This window comes from Prionailurus bengalensis, chromosome B3, assembly GCF_016509475.1.
Source record: "Prionailurus bengalensis isolate Pbe53 chromosome B3, Fcat_Pben_1.1_paternal_pri, whole genome shotgun sequence".
NCBI lineage: Eukaryota > Metazoa > Chordata > Mammalia > Carnivora > Felidae > Prionailurus > Prionailurus bengalensis.
This window is the reverse complement of record NC_057355.1, coordinates 31,826,324-31,841,369: the sequence shown is the minus strand read 5'-3', so window position 1 is coordinate 31,841,369 and position 15,046 is coordinate 31,826,324. Positions and strand designations below refer to the sequence as shown.

Sequence of the window (15,046 nt, the reverse complement as noted above, 5' to 3'; positions counted from 1 at the left end):
GGGCATAGAGAGAAGGAGACACAGATCTAAAGCAGGCTCCAGGCTCTGAGCTGTCAGCATGGAGCCCGACGCAGGGCTCGAACCCACAAACTGCGAGATCATGACCTGGGCTGAAGTCAGACACTTAACTGACTGAGCCATCCTGGCACCCCATGAGTATCTTTAGTCTTAAGGTGGGAATTGGTTTTCAAAAGATTAAATCATCATTCGATTTTTTTTCAAAATGATTTTCTTTTACATACTTTCCTGCAACTTGGTAGTTTCTTTTTACATTCTACCCTGACATCTTCCCATGTCAGTAGAAAGTATTGACTTCATTGTTTTTAGTGGCCATAACCATTTTTTTGATAGCTATTCATTTTTTCATAAGGATAAAGCCCTCAAATCTTGTGACCACTTATTTGAGTTTTCTATGTAACTATTAGAGTTCAATTACATTGGGTCAAGGCTTATACTGCAGGTTCAGGAAATTCACTTGTTACCATGTCATAATTAATGTTAAAACAAACAACGCAGAGGCCTCATTGCTTTGGGGACTGAGAAAGAGAATGGTAGAAAATGCATGCAAGTGTAAATGCCATTCTCCTAGCACTTGAATTCCAGAAGTGAAACTGGAGGGTTGAACTGTCCATATTAGGAAATGACTGGTTGCTTGATGGCCAAACAGTTAAGCTAAGTATTTTGCTTTTGGGGGGTGGGTGATATGGAAGAGAATTGGTCGGGAGGATATCAGATCAGTTAGCTTCATAACCGCCCTATTCTCTTTCAGCATAATCTCAGTGGTTAGAAGCATTATAAAATCAACCTTTCGCTTTAATAGGAGAGACTTGAAAACCCAGCTCATTTTTTAAAGATGACGTTTCTGCATCAGTTTCCCAAATGAGGTTATGTGTTATTGGCTGAAATTGCAGCAGGTTAAAAGCCCAGGTTTGAATTGGGGCACCTGGGTGGCTCAGTCAGTTGACCGTCCTACCCTTGATTTTGGCTTGGGTCATGTTTCCAGGGTCATGGAATTGAGCCCTGTGTTGGGCTCTGAGCTGAGTGTGGAGTCTGCTTGGGATTCTCTCTCCCTCTGCCCCTCTTCCCTCTCCCCCACTTGCTCTTTCTCTCTCTCTCTCTTTCAAAAAAAAAAAAAAAGACAGGTTTGAATCAAAGCATTCAACACGCGCTTTTGCTGTGAAGTCATAAATGAAGGCCTGGGACACAGACAATCCTTTCAATCTCTCTGGCATTGAATGTATTTCACCCTGATAAAATATCAGGAATCCCCATTATATTATACTCAGTTTTCTTTAGCTAAGAGTCAGGGATAAAAGGGCTGTAAACTGGCAATGGGAACATGGCTGTGTCATGTGCTTTGTGGGGGCAATAAAGACATGATGAGACCCAAACACCTCAAACCTAATAAAACGAGTGCTCTCCACGGTCTGCTTGAGAAACTCCTTTTCTCCACCCTATATTTAGGAAACTTCTTTTCCACTGAAGTTTCTCTAGGATACCTTGCATCCTCTGAGCCCGTGTTTCCAAAATACTTACCTCCGTAAATTCTCTATACTTACGTCCTGAGATTGACTTTTTTTTTTTTTTTTTTTTTTCAATTCAGAGAGGACAAGAGTCCTGGTCGACCTTAACAATAGGAAAATGCACATTACTGTTCTTGATAATTCAACATTCAGTGTTGGTGCTTGGAAATAAAGATTATTTTGATGGATGGAAAGCCCCTGGGCATGTATAGGTGTCTGTGGACACATTTACAGCAACCGGTTGGCTCCATGATTCTCCCAGCCGACCAACTTCAGTTCAGGCGCCCTCTCCTCTTAGACTCGCCAGCACTTGACAGTGTCTGGCTTATCACAGCTCTGTCGGGTGGAGGGCCAGATGGCTCCCACAAAGCCCCGACCAGAGGCACAGACCTGTGACCAGATATCTCGTTCTGGGACGGATGGCTTGAACTGCCTCTTGCAGCCTTTTGCTCTACCAGTCTGTGGGACTGCCGAGGGCTAGAGCCACCAAAGAAATCTGGATGGAGTTTGCAAAGACAGCTTTCAATTAAGTATCAAGGAGAGTGAGATGATCTAATGTTTTCAAAGGTGAGTGAGTCACTTAGGGATTGGCCTTTTTATTTGCTTTAGAGGTCTGACTTGTTCCATTCCCAGGTGAGGGAAAGAACAAGATAGTTAAGGCAGTTTATCAGAATGTTGGCAAAACCCAGAGCCACCAGATTGGAAAGGACTTTTGCAGTGGAAGCAGGTCGAAAGGGAATGTGGCAAGACAGCAGCTACCAGCAGGAGCCCTTATTACTTTGAAGAATGTTCTCAAAGTTCAGCTTTGGGCCTCAGTAATGAGGTGCGGCCAGTCCCCCAGGCTTGACTGGCTTATGGAAGCTGACACATCATGTAACCCAAGTCATCAGACACCAAATAACCATTTTCTGATTCAAACTATAGAACTATAGAAACAGTTCTGTAAAAGAAAAGCCTGAAGAGTCGGCCTGATGGGCATCCCCCCACCTCCCATAGGAAAACCCAGTGGACAATGAAAGCCCCATCAGGCTGCAGACAACATCACTGGTGCCTCCACCTCCGTGATGAGGTCCCCTCAGGAATGTGTGGACTTGATCCACCTCCTTTCACACCCTCTTGGCCAGTCACACTCTTTCTTTACACACGTTAATAACATTTACTCAGCAGAGGCTGTACACGTGCTCATATATAGCTCCTGAGGCTATACCTTGATCTCAGGACAAGAGGAAGCCTTAATCATCTGGTTACATTTTAGTTGTCCATGGCATTAAAGGTACAGTCACTGCAGAACAGTCCACTCCTGCCTTACTAGTATCATTGTGTCCCCCCCTCTTGTGGGGCCAATGCAAATTGGAAATGTAATCACTGGTAATTTCAATGGGAAAGCATTTTATGTTTCTTGAGTCCCCAGACTGACACCCACTCATGCTAAAATACCAAATCTCATTAAGAGAGACACAATTACTTCAGTCATTAATATTGGCTATCAGAAACACAAACTGAAACCATTCTTCCCTTTACCAGTCATGACTAATTACATTATTATTCTATAATATGACCATTTCTCTATTGTTTCTTAGTTTTTATGCCCTGTACATTTAATTTTAAATTTCTAACATATACATACAAATGATACCCAATATTTATACAATTCAACCTTTATTTAAAAAAAAAAAGAGTAATAAAATCAATGAAAACCAGGCAAATGTTATTAGTTTTACTGAATGAGTTGAAATACAACAGACAGGATGTGTACGATCACCCCTGTTGTAAATAAGCAAAACAATGAGAAACTAGATGGGAGAACATAAGGTAACATAGACTAACTAGGTGATGATGATGCATGATGGCTACCTTCTGCAGGTGCTAAGCAGCTCCAAGAAGTACACCCAAACAAATCCAGCCCAACAGATACAAAGAAATGCCCTGCGTATCTGTTATCTTTTATTGCAAAACAAACCACTTCACAACTGATTGTTTTAACTCTAAAACAATAAACATTATTTTTCACTGGTCTCTGGGTTCACTGGAAGTTTCTCCTGGTCTAGGCCAGCACAGCTGGACTTAGATAGTCTACAATGGCCCAGCTCACATGTCTGGTGGTTGGCAGGTTAGTCTATCCAATGAGCCACACTCGTATGTTTGGCAATTGGTTAGACGTCAGACAAGGTGTTGATCTCGTGTTTCTCATCACTCACCCATCAGGTTAGCCAAGAGTTTTTCACAAGGTGGTGGAGTTCCCAGCACTGAGAGAGCAAACCGCAATCAGAAGCACTTTTTAAGAATCTCCTTGTATAAAAAAAAAAAAAAAAAAAAAAAAAAAAAAAAAAAAAAAAGAAGAAGAAGAAGAAGAAGAAGAATCTCCTTGTATCAGATTTGCTAATGTCCCATAGAACAAAGCAAGCCTTGAATGAGAGACTAGGGAGAGACTATACCTGTTGATGGGAGAAGCTAAAAAATACCAAGGCTATTCTCTTCAATTTACTATACCTTGGAAGCCAAAATAGAGAGATTGAATGATATTCTTTATAACCAGAATGGATGGTTATCTCAGGGTTGAAACGTATGTCTATGGGGAGGAGGACTTTTCTGTTTTAACTACTGAGGTCATCTAGGAAGGCTGCCCTCTTGGGTCTGCTACTACACCTGAGGCGAAGAGATGAAACCAAAGAGGTAGGCAGAGGTTAGGGCTCTGTAGGCCACATGAAGGAATTCCTGTCTTGATCCCAAGAGCAATGGGACCATAGAGCACTTTAAGGAGAGATAAGATCACTTGGGCTGCGGTGAGGACAGTAATTCTAGAAGCTTTTCCAGGAAGGGGAATAGTGAGATAAGCCGTTAGTCATAGAATATGGGGTCAAGAGAAAGATTTTTTGTGTTTTGTTTTGTTTGTTTTGTTTTCTTTTTTTTAAGCAAAAGATGTTTGAAACTAGAGCTTGCTTGAATATTATTAGAAGGATCCAGTATTCAAGAGGTTAGAGGGAGAGCCCTAAGAATTTAGAAAGGAAACTCGAGCGCACATGCAATGTTTGGCTTTTAAAAAATCATATAATAAAATTGACTGTATTTTTCTATATACAGTTTCTATTTTCTATTGTATAGTTCTGTGGACGTTAACACCTTCACATAACTGCCACCACAATCAGGATAGAGGAGTTTCATCTCCCCAAACCCAAACCCTCCTTTTTGCTGTCCCTGTATTATTTTATTTGAGAGAAAGAGAAAGAGAGACAAAGAGAGCTGGAAAGAGGGGAGAGAGAGGGAGAGAATCTTAAGCAGGCCCCATGCTGAGTGTGGAGCCCAACTTGGGGCTTGACCCCACGTCCCTGGGATCATAACCTGAGCCGAAACCAAGAATTGGATGCTCAACCAACTAAGACACCCAGGCACCCTTTGTTGTCCCTTTATAATTACTCCTCCACCTCGAATTCCTGGAAACCACTGACTTATTCTCCACCACTACGTGTTTATCTTTCAAGAGTGTCATTTTGAGACTAGCTTCTTTCATTCAACGTAATGCCTTTATCATTATGTTATAATGCCTAGTTGTTGGGTAGATCAACACTTCACCCTTTTTTGTTGCTGAGTAATATAATATCCCATTGGGGTCAGCTTCTGATAGCATTCCCCGGGTCAGTAAATGGTTTCACCATTCTACCAGTTATTTGGGCCAAAAACCTTGGCTTCATCCTTGATTCTCTTCTCCAACCTACACGTCCAATCCATCAGTAAATCCTGGCGGCTTTACTTTCAGAATAGACCTGGAATCTGACTACTTACCAGCTTCTTTGCTGTCATCTAGTTCAGGCCACCATCATGCTCTGGAGGACAAGTGCTTCCACTCTTACCCCTCCACCCTCAGTCTACTCTCCACACAACAGCTGGAATGAGCCTTTTAGAGGCTTAAATCTGATCAAGCCACTCTTCTGCTCAACTCGCCAGTGGTTTCAATGTTAACAATCCAAATTTGTCACCATGGCCTAAGGCCCTGCATGATTGGGCCCCTGGCTGCCTCTCAGATCTCTTTTCCTGCTGCTTTCCCCCTCATTAATTGTGTCAGTTATAGGAGTCTCTTTGCCATTCTGTTAGCAAGTCAGGCATGCTCCTGCCTCAGAGCATTTGAATTTTCTGTCTCCTCTGGAACACTCCTTCCCTAGATATCCACAAGTCAATTCCAGTTTCTGCTGATCAGTCCTTCTCTGACTGACATGTAAAATAGCAGCTACAGGGGCACATGGGTGGCTCAGTCGGTTAAGCGTCCGACTTCAGCTCAGATCACGATGATCTCGCGGTTCGTGAGTTCGAGCCCCGCGTCGGGCTCTGGGCTGATGGCTCAGAGCCTGGAGTCTACTTCCGATTCTGTGTCTCCCTCTCTCTCTGCCCCTCCCCTGTTCATGCTCTGTCTCTCTCTGTCCCAAAAATAAATAAACGTTAAAAAAAATTTTTTTAAATAAAAAATAAATAAATAAAATAGCAGCTACATGACACCACTGTCTAACCCTTAACTCTGCTTTGTTCTTCATATAGCACATATATATTTGTTTTTCTGTCTTTCAACACTAGAAGAATCTTTTAGGACAAGGAATTTTTTTGTTCGCCTCTTAACAAGCACCTAGAGGGGTGCCTTGCCTGGCAGAGAGTGGAAGTTCAACGAATATGTATTTTTAAATGTTTATTTATTTTTTAGACAATGCGAGAGACAGAGTGCAAGCAGCGGAGGGGCAGACAGAGGGAGACACAGAATCTGAACCAGGCTCCAGGCTCTGAGCTGTCAGCCCAGAGCCCGACGCAGGGCTCGAACTCACGAACTGGAGATCATGATCTGAGCCGAAGCAGGACACTTAACGAACGGAGCCACTCAGGCACCCCTCAACGAGTATTTTTTATTTAAAAAGTCATAGGCGGAAAAGACAGAATGGAAACACCTGTAGATTTCTAGATTTTAGGACATTCTACATTTATTTCAATTCCAATATAATTAAAATACAGTATTAGATTCGTTTCAGGTGTACAATACAGTGATTGAACAATTCCATACATCACCCAGTGCACATCATGACACATGCACTCCTTAATCCTCATCATTTATATCATCCACTCCCCCACCCACCTCTCCTCTGGTAGGCATCAGTTTGTTCTCCATAGTTAAAAGTTTGTTTCTTGGTTTGTCTCTCTTTTTTTCCCCTTTACTCCTTTGTTTTGTTTCTTAAATTCCATATATGAGTGAAATCATGTTGTATGTTTTTCTTTGCTTGACTTATTTCATTTAGCATTATACTCTCTAGTTTCATCTGCATTGTTGCAAAGGTTTTTTCTTTTTCATGGCTGAATAATATTCCATCGTGTGTGTGTGTGTACACATACCATACCATATCTTCTTTAGCCATTCATCTATCAATGGACACTTGGCTGTTTTCATAATTTGGCTATTATAAATAATGCTGCAACAAACATAGAGGTGCATGTATCCCTTTTAATGTTTCTGTATTTTGGGGGTATAGGGCATTCTACACTTTGTGACTTATACAGTAAGATAATCAGAGGAAGGTGTATGGGAAGTGTAGGGTTACAGATTTGCAGAGCTAGTGGACAGCAAATTAACTAGAAAAATATTATAATGAAATTTCCAGGCACTAAAAAATTTCAGAGCCAATTTATGGTTGAAATTAATAAGCTAGTGATGGCAGTCTGTTCAGCAGGACAATTTTCTATGACCAGCTACAGGAATAGAGAGGCATGTTGGTCCACCTAGGGTGGAGGACTTAGTTGGAGAAAAAGGCCATGGCAGGCAGGTTTAGTAGTAAGAGCCAGATTGTAATGGTACACCCTTGTATCTAAGATCCATAAGAAGGGAAGTGAAGAATGCAGACTAAGTGGAGGCTTTCAACGGATTAGAGGTACTGATAAAGTGAAAAAAAAGTTCTGAACAAGTTCTTCAGCAGTCAAACTGAAAGGACATCAGGTTGCAATTGGACAGAAGGGTGTTCCAATTACTAATTTGTGACACAACAATGTTTCTGGTGACAAGGTCCAGGCTTTTGCCTAAGATTGGGAGGCTGATGTCAGGGTCGCTAAAGATGAGGCCCAAGATGGTTCAGGGGCAGTTTCACTTTAATTATCAAGATGGAAGATAGAGGAGACAAAATTAAAACACGGAGCTGGATGCACAAATAAACAGATGGTTTCTAAGAGGCGGTTACATAGGTGGCAAAGTCTTAAGAAGTGTCTGAGAAGCAAGGGTGTTTACAAGAGGTGACCGGATTCGGCACATAGCCCCCCACCTTTTGAACTTCGGAAGTGAGAATACCAATTCATGGGAGGGGGTTCCAGAGGATGCAGCATCCTCGGAACACAACCAGGTCCCAGTTCAAGAGGTTCAGAGAAAACTGGTCTGGAAGAGGGCATCTCAGAGGAAAATCGGTTTGAAAGCAGGTGGCTGGGAAGGGGACGGAAGCAGAAAAAAACACGGACACCTCTCGTCCTTTATTTACCTTCCTACCAACCTGACGCCGCTCCACACCTCCACAAACAGAAAACACAGAGAAGACTGAACGCAGCCCATCTCTTTTCAACTCCGCGCGGAAGCCCTCACACCGGAACGCCGCGGAGTCCACGCTCCCCATTGGCGGAAGCTTCCGCCAGCTTCCATCCGCTTCCGCCAACGACTCAGTCGGGCGGAGCCGTCCCTAGAAGTCACTTCCGCTTGACCCCGCCCCCTCGTTCCCATTTTGGCTGCTTCCGGCCTCAGGCCCCGCCCCACCCAGTGTGGCCCCGCCCCGGCCCCGCCCCGGGCTCGCGGTCCCGGCCCCGCGGCGCCGCTTCCGGTGCGGGCCCCGCCCCGGCTGTGGCCCCCGGCTGCGGAGGAGTCCGAGACGCAGCTGCTGCGGCGGGGCCTGAGTGGCTGCTTTCACCCCCCCCCCGGCCGGACCCGAAGAGCTGCGCACAGGTAAGCCGCGTGGGGCCCGGCTCCCTCAGTCGCGCGGGAGAGTGGGCTGTGGCAGGTGGAGGTACGCGAGGGGAGGCAGGTGTGTGGGGGGGAGACGCGAAGGCGCGGGCCGGCTGAGCGCGGGGCCGCGGGGGAAAAGTGAGAGCGTCGGGAGGAGACCCGAGGCGCCCTGCAACCAGTAGGGTGATTTGAGATAAAGAGATGGGAAGAGTAAGGGGCCCCCGGGAACTGAGGGCGAGGATAGGTGGGGTTGGGGCGATCGAAGAAGAGCCAGCGGATTGGCTGAGAGGGCTTGGTGGAGGTAAAAGTGATAGGGCTGCGATTGGGGGTATAATGAAGAGGGGGGGGTGGTGCTGGCGTAACCAGGGAAGGAGGTGTGGGGCTTGAAGGGAACCGGGGCCAGAGGGATCCGGCAGCGAAGGTAGCGGGAATGGTAGGGGAGGCCGGGTTCAAAGCTACAAGCGGTCCGTTGCGCCGGGCATGGTGGTCCGGGAACTTTAGTGGAAATGGGGGAGGGGGCCGTGTGAAGGGATGAACTGGCTTAGATTTCTGAGACACAAGTTTTCTAAATACAGGCAGGTGGCATTATTGTTTGGATCTTTCTGCTTAGGGACAGTTGGTTGATGGGCTCTTGGGGGAGGGTGTGTGTATTGAGTTGTGGAACTGAGTCATTTCAATCTTACTAAAGAGGCTGTGAGACACCTCCCCCTCTGCTGGGGACAGCATACTAAGAAGATGGTGCCACAGGACAAGAAGCAGTTGTTCAATGGCTGGCAGGACTCAGTCGAAAAATTATTCCTCTTGTAACTGATTGACTGCAATGATTGTAAGGAAAATCAAAATGACCACCGAATTATTTGCTTTATTCTTTTGTTTAATTTTTTTTTACGCCAGTTTTTATCCTAAATGCATACTTTTGCCAACTGGATTTAATGTGGGTGTAAGTCTTTTCATGTTCTGTTACACTATAAAAAGGGCTAAAGCTGCAGGCGTAACTCACACTTTCTCAAGTGCCAAGAGAGGAAGTAAAGGCAGTAAGAGGCAAATTGGAATTTGAATCTTCCACCAAATTCAAAAGGCAAAAGCAGTGCTTCTCAGATAAACCGAAAATGAGAATTCTTATCTCTGCTTTTTTGCCTAGCTTTAAAAATTGTACCTTTTTCCTCTAACCCATTAAAAAATTAATAAAACCACACAGTTTTTATTGTTAGGGATGTGATTACTTCCCCATGAATTTTTGAAAACACTGAAGGCATTTAGTTGTTTTTTTTTTTTTTTAATCTTTATACTCCGTTCTAAAACAGTGAAACAATGCAAATATCAAGTCCCAACCTGTGCGAAGCAGCTTCTTCTTTCATGTGATGACAACATTGTACGCCATGTTGCGAGTCCTGTTACCTAAAATTTGCCCGTGCGTAGTAATCCAATCAGTTATGGGGAAACATAACTCAAGTGAGGTTTGTTGGGGGTGGAGATCTGGAGAGGAGGACGGGAAAGAGGGAGCTAGCGGAGAAGAGGGTGTGAAAGGGGGATGTGTTTGGAGACTGATTGGTAAGAATGCTGATAAACCTGTCCCTAGAGTACTTTTGGCCTGAAAGCCTTTTCTTTTTGGTATTTGTCTTAGAATATCATAGTAGAAGTGAATCAGAAAGAAAAGAGATGTGAAGAGATTTACTTGGTGGTTTATAAAAAAGAAGCATTGCCTTGTTGTTGAGACAATATTAATATCTGTTTCAATTTAATTAACTTTAAAATCTCCAGAGGAATTCCCCCACTGTTTGTTTTTTGAGTGACGATTGCAATTTGAAACTCTTGCCTCCTTGTGTATTTCTTTCATGTTGTTGAAATTGGATTCTTTTTGAGGCCATAATGTACAGTTAACATGGCTTGGCCCACTTGAAGAGCAGGCTGGCAATTTGATCTGGGAAATTTGAAAAGTTTAAACCTAAAAGCCGTTTGCTAGGTTCTGTTTTGGTATGAGAGAAATCATTCTGTCTTCCTGATTGCTCTGCGTCTGGCTTGGATGGTACTTCTTTCTCTGATGGGCCTGGGAACGTAAACAGTGTTCCCTCTTTTGTAGGCAGGACCTTCTTTCCTTTATTCTTGAGGTTTTCATACTCACCACCTTTGTACAGTGCAAACCCAGTTGCCTTTTCAGTAATAAACTGGCTAATGTTCGATAATGAGAGAGAGAGATCAGAACACAGAAGTTCACAGTAATAAACTGGCTAATGTTTGATAATGTTGAGAGAGAAAGGTCAGAACACAGAAGTTCACAGGCTAGGTATTGTCTGGATTTACTTCTTTTTAAACCCACGGTAGTCCACCTCTGCTGAGACTCATCCTGTCTTCACACCGTTCACTACGTCCCCTCCAACCTCCCTCCCCCCAAGTCCGCTCATTCCTCTTAAAACCCAGGCTTAGGAGTGTATGTTTAGTGTTCAGAACTCACACCCTTTAGTGGAAAAAAGAAAGTCTTTTAATACCTGTTTTACATTTCCCCCCTTTGTTTCTCCTTCTTTGTGGTTTCTGTCGATCACTTAAGGTTCAGACCCAGTGTGCCCACTGGGCTGTGCCCAGGTTCAGAGCCATGCCAATCGGTGGGTGAAACTCGAGGCAGTGATGGAGCCACTGCAGCAACAGAAGCAGCCGCCGCCGCCACCGCCACCGCCACCGCCACCACACCTGGCTCCTCTGCAGATGGATGCCAGGGAGAAGCAGGGACAACAGATGAGGGAAGTCCCATTCTTATATGCCCAGAAGTTGGTCGCTCAGCAGACTCTCCTTTCCGCCACCCCTGGGAGGTCTTCTGGCAGCCCTGCCCTGGGGCCCTTAGCCAGAGTTCCACCAGCCACAGCAGTGGCCCGAGTGTTTGAACGGAGCAACGTGAACTCAGAGCCTGAGGAAGAGGAAGGAGGTCTGGAAGATGAGGATGGGGATGACGAAGTTGCAGAGGTGGCTGAGAAAGAGGCCCAGGCTCCTTCAAAGTATTTTCATGTGCAGAAAGTGGTTCGCCAGGACCCCAGAGCAGCACCCGTGTCCGGTCTGCTTCCAGCGCCGGGGCTCCCGCCGCGGGGACAGCAAGCTAAAGAAGACCATACCAAAGATGCTTCCAAGGCCCCACCTTCCGTCTCCACAGCTGGGCAGCCGAGCTGGAATCTGGATGAGCAGCTCAAGCAGGTCAGTCTTTGTGGTGCAGGGGGTCATTTGTCCTTCCTAAAGGTTGGCTGCGAGGGATACTGCCAGGTCCGGGGTCTCCGCCAGTGTGTGCCTTCTCACCCCGCTTCAGTGACCCAACGGTCTCACCATAAATAGGCTTTGAGTTTTTTTTCCCCATACTCGTTTCTTGATTACAGCAATGAAGTGTGTCCTCCTAATATAGTTTCAAATTGGATGTGAAAGAATGTCAGTACAATCTCTTTTTTTAAAAAGGAAGGATGAGGTTGCAACAGTGTTATGAAGGATATCTAAATATATGCGACACGCGACTCTAATTACAGTTTTTGTACATTAGTAAGAGAACAGTCTTGCCTAAGACCATTTCATAGCCCCAGGCTAACCCAGGATCGTACTCTTTAAGGACAGTTTTGTTGTTTTGCAGTTAAGTGTAGCTGACAAGAAGCACCTGTGTTGTGTATGTTTTCCAACGAAGAGCATTGTAGACATGATTTCATTTCACCCTTATACCACCCCCTTTGAAACAGGAAAAGGTAGACCTCAAAATTCCAATTTTAGCCAAGGTAAGCTGAAGTGATTTTCAAGTGGCGTTTGTTTGTTTGTCTGTCTGTGACAGGGGTAGGGGCAGAGTGGGAGAGAGAGAATCCCAAGTAGGCTCCACACTCAGCACAGAGCCCCACATGGGACTTGATCTCACAAACATGAGATTGTGACCTGAGCCAAACTCGAGAGCTGGACACTTAAACGTCTGAACCACCCAGGTGCCCCACGTGCAGGTGATTTTCAGACGTGGCTGAGCATCACAGTTATCCTGTAAGCTTTAAAAAATACAGATCCCAGGGTCTTAATTATATTTTGGGGGGTGCCTGGGTGGCTCAGTCAGTTAAGTGTCTGACTCTTGCTTTTGGCTCAGGTCATGGTTTGTGAATTCCAGCCTGGCATTGGGCTCTGTGCTGACAGTGCAGAGCCCGCTTGGGATTCTCTGTCTCCCTCTCTCTCCTCTTTCTCTGCCCCTGTCCCTGCTTGCATGCATTCCCTCTTTCTTTCAAAATAAATAAACATTAAAAATAAAAATGAATTCTATTTGGGTGGAGCCCAAGGAATCTGTGTTGTCAGCCAAGCCTTTGGCTTCTGATTCCTCTTCCCTTTCTGACCTGCCATGCAGTTTTTCCTCACCAACAGAATGGGAGTGTTGGTGGATTGTTCCAGGTTAAGTGACTTGCTGGTGCTTAGGGAGTTCGTGATAAAGCTGGTAGTATCTGGGTACTCCCCACAAGTACATGCTCTTCATGCGGCCCAGTGGTGCTTTGCTCTTTGGAAATAAGTTGTAAAGAGCTGTGGGTGTTCACAGGGCAACTGAGAAGTCCTGTAAGAAAGGTCCTTTGGAACCTGAAAAATCAGCGGCTTTGAATACAGGAGCTCTGTGTAATTGATCTGCGTTTGACCACAGCAGTGTTTGCAGTAGATTCCAGAGCTAGCAAAGTGGGGGGTTCAGTTCCCATTTCTTCCATTTATTACCCTTGTGATCCTTTAGTAGGGCTCTCAGTCTGTGAGCCTGCATCCTTTCGTCTGTGCAGTGAAAACAGGCGTACCTCCTGAGGGTGTTGTGAGGATTGACTGAGCTAGCACGGTAGGTAGGAGTGCTCCAGGCGCTCTTTTATGCACCGTCCTCCACCTCCTCCACCTCCTCCACCGCAGCCACACAGGCCCCGGAACAGGCAAGATGCCGAGGTGCACCGAGGTTTTCCCTCAGATCACCGGGAGGTAGTGGCAGAGCTGGGACTTGGATCAGAGAGTCCCCGCTTCCACGACAGCGGCAGCCTGGCCGCCAGCCCAGACCCGCCTCCTGGCTGATTGCTTTGGTTTAGCAAAACATCTGTGAGTTGCCTGCAGCCCCCGCGCTGCCTTGTGGCTGGCAGAGTTCCATGCCGGCCGCTGAGTCAGCTCATAGCGGGATCCCGCCCTGACAGCACTGGGAAAGTTCAGGCCCGAGGCGGCTGGGCTGCCCCCGCCTTGGCAGCTGGCCAGCCTCTGCGTGTGTGCGGTCGTTCCTAGAAAGTGCAGCCGCGTGCGAGGAACAAGTGGAGCTCCAGAGCCTGTCTGTCTTCAGGAAGTGTAGCAGGTGTTGAGGTCAAGCCATGAGAGCTTTGAAAAAAGAGACTCTCCCCAGCCGGCGTGTGCATGCACACACGGATGCACGGTAGCGGGCACCCAGCGCCGTGTTCTGGGCGGAGTGGCCCCAGGACTACACAGCTCAGTGCTCAGGGGCTGGCTGATGGTTTCTGAAACCCTTTGAGTTCGTTTTAAGTTTCTGAGGCACACTCACTAATTATAGACTGCCTGGCAGAGCACCTGCCAGGATGTTTTATAAATGCCTGCGTAGCTGAGGCCTAATCTCACGTCCCAAATTTCCCTTCCCCTTGGATTCAGAGACCAAGAACTGGGTTGGGGAAAACCTCAGATGCACACCTTTTCCTTTTGAGTTTAATTTTAGAAAATTGCTTTGGTCTGTGCCCTCCTCCTTTGTCTAATCCTGCCTTAAAAATTTTTTTTCTTAATGTTTAGTTTTGAGAGAGGCAGAAACAAGAGTGTGAGTGGGGGAGAAAGAGAGAGAGAGGGAGAGAGAGAATCTGAAGCAGGCTCCAGGCTCTGAGCTGTCAGCACAGAGGTGGATGCGGGCCTTGAACTCAAACTATGAGATCATGACCTGAGCTGAAGTTGGATGTTTAACCGACCAAGTCACCCAGGTACCCTTAATCTTTTAAAGAAGTAAATAATGTGCTTGGGATATAAAAAACAAAACAAAAAACAAACAAACAAAAAAAACCAACAACTTTTAAAAAGCTGTGCTTAGGAAGGGGGTGCTGAAAAACTGTACTTGGGGAGAGCCTATAGGAACCATCACAGAGCATGAAATTAGCTTTTTTATTGTTCACAGTCTTCTATTTCTGATGCAGTTGACTTGTAGAGAGCAGGAACGGGGTATCCTTTGTTCCAGCAATAGTTACAGAGATCTACAGGGAACACAAAATGATCTCATTGTTAATGTGTTGCAGTATCCATTTTGGTCTTTTACACAACAGACTTTGTAAAAGTCTTCTTTGTAAAAAGCTTCTTTGCAGGGAGGGACTGAGCTCCATGGACTAACTGTGGGCTTCCCTCTCAAGATGCTCACCGTCTAAGCAGAGGCCGTGTGGAAACCTCTAGGAGGACTGGGGCTTGGGTGGCAGTAATTTCACTCTGTCCTAAGTCAGCTGAAGCCCAGCTGCCCAGTCATAGCAATGCTGCAGATATTTTAAAACGAGGTTTTGTTTCGGACATTCACACACCAAGGTAAAAAAGTTAATTTTGACAACAGCATGGCTAGCACAGCTTGGGAAACCAGCAGGAATACCCAAGT

General features: G+C 45.7%; 1 protein-coding gene across 2 annotated transcripts in view; it reads left to right on the top strand.

Annotated features, from left to right (window-relative positions):
• Positions 1-8,335: 8,335 nt before the first annotated feature.
• Positions 8,336-15,046, top strand: part of ARID3B (AT-rich interaction domain 3B) — a 58,492-nt gene continuing 51,781 nt past the window's right edge. For both annotated transcript variants that reach the window (XM_043555018.1, XM_043555017.1), the window contains exons 1-2: positions 8,336-8,469; positions 11,015-11,649. In XM_043555018.1, coding sequence (XP_043410953.1) covers positions 11,092-11,649 — 558 coding nt within the window. In that variant the 5' untranslated portion in view covers positions 8,336-8,469; positions 11,015-11,091. The remainder of the gene's footprint in view (positions 8,470-11,014; positions 11,650-15,046) is intronic.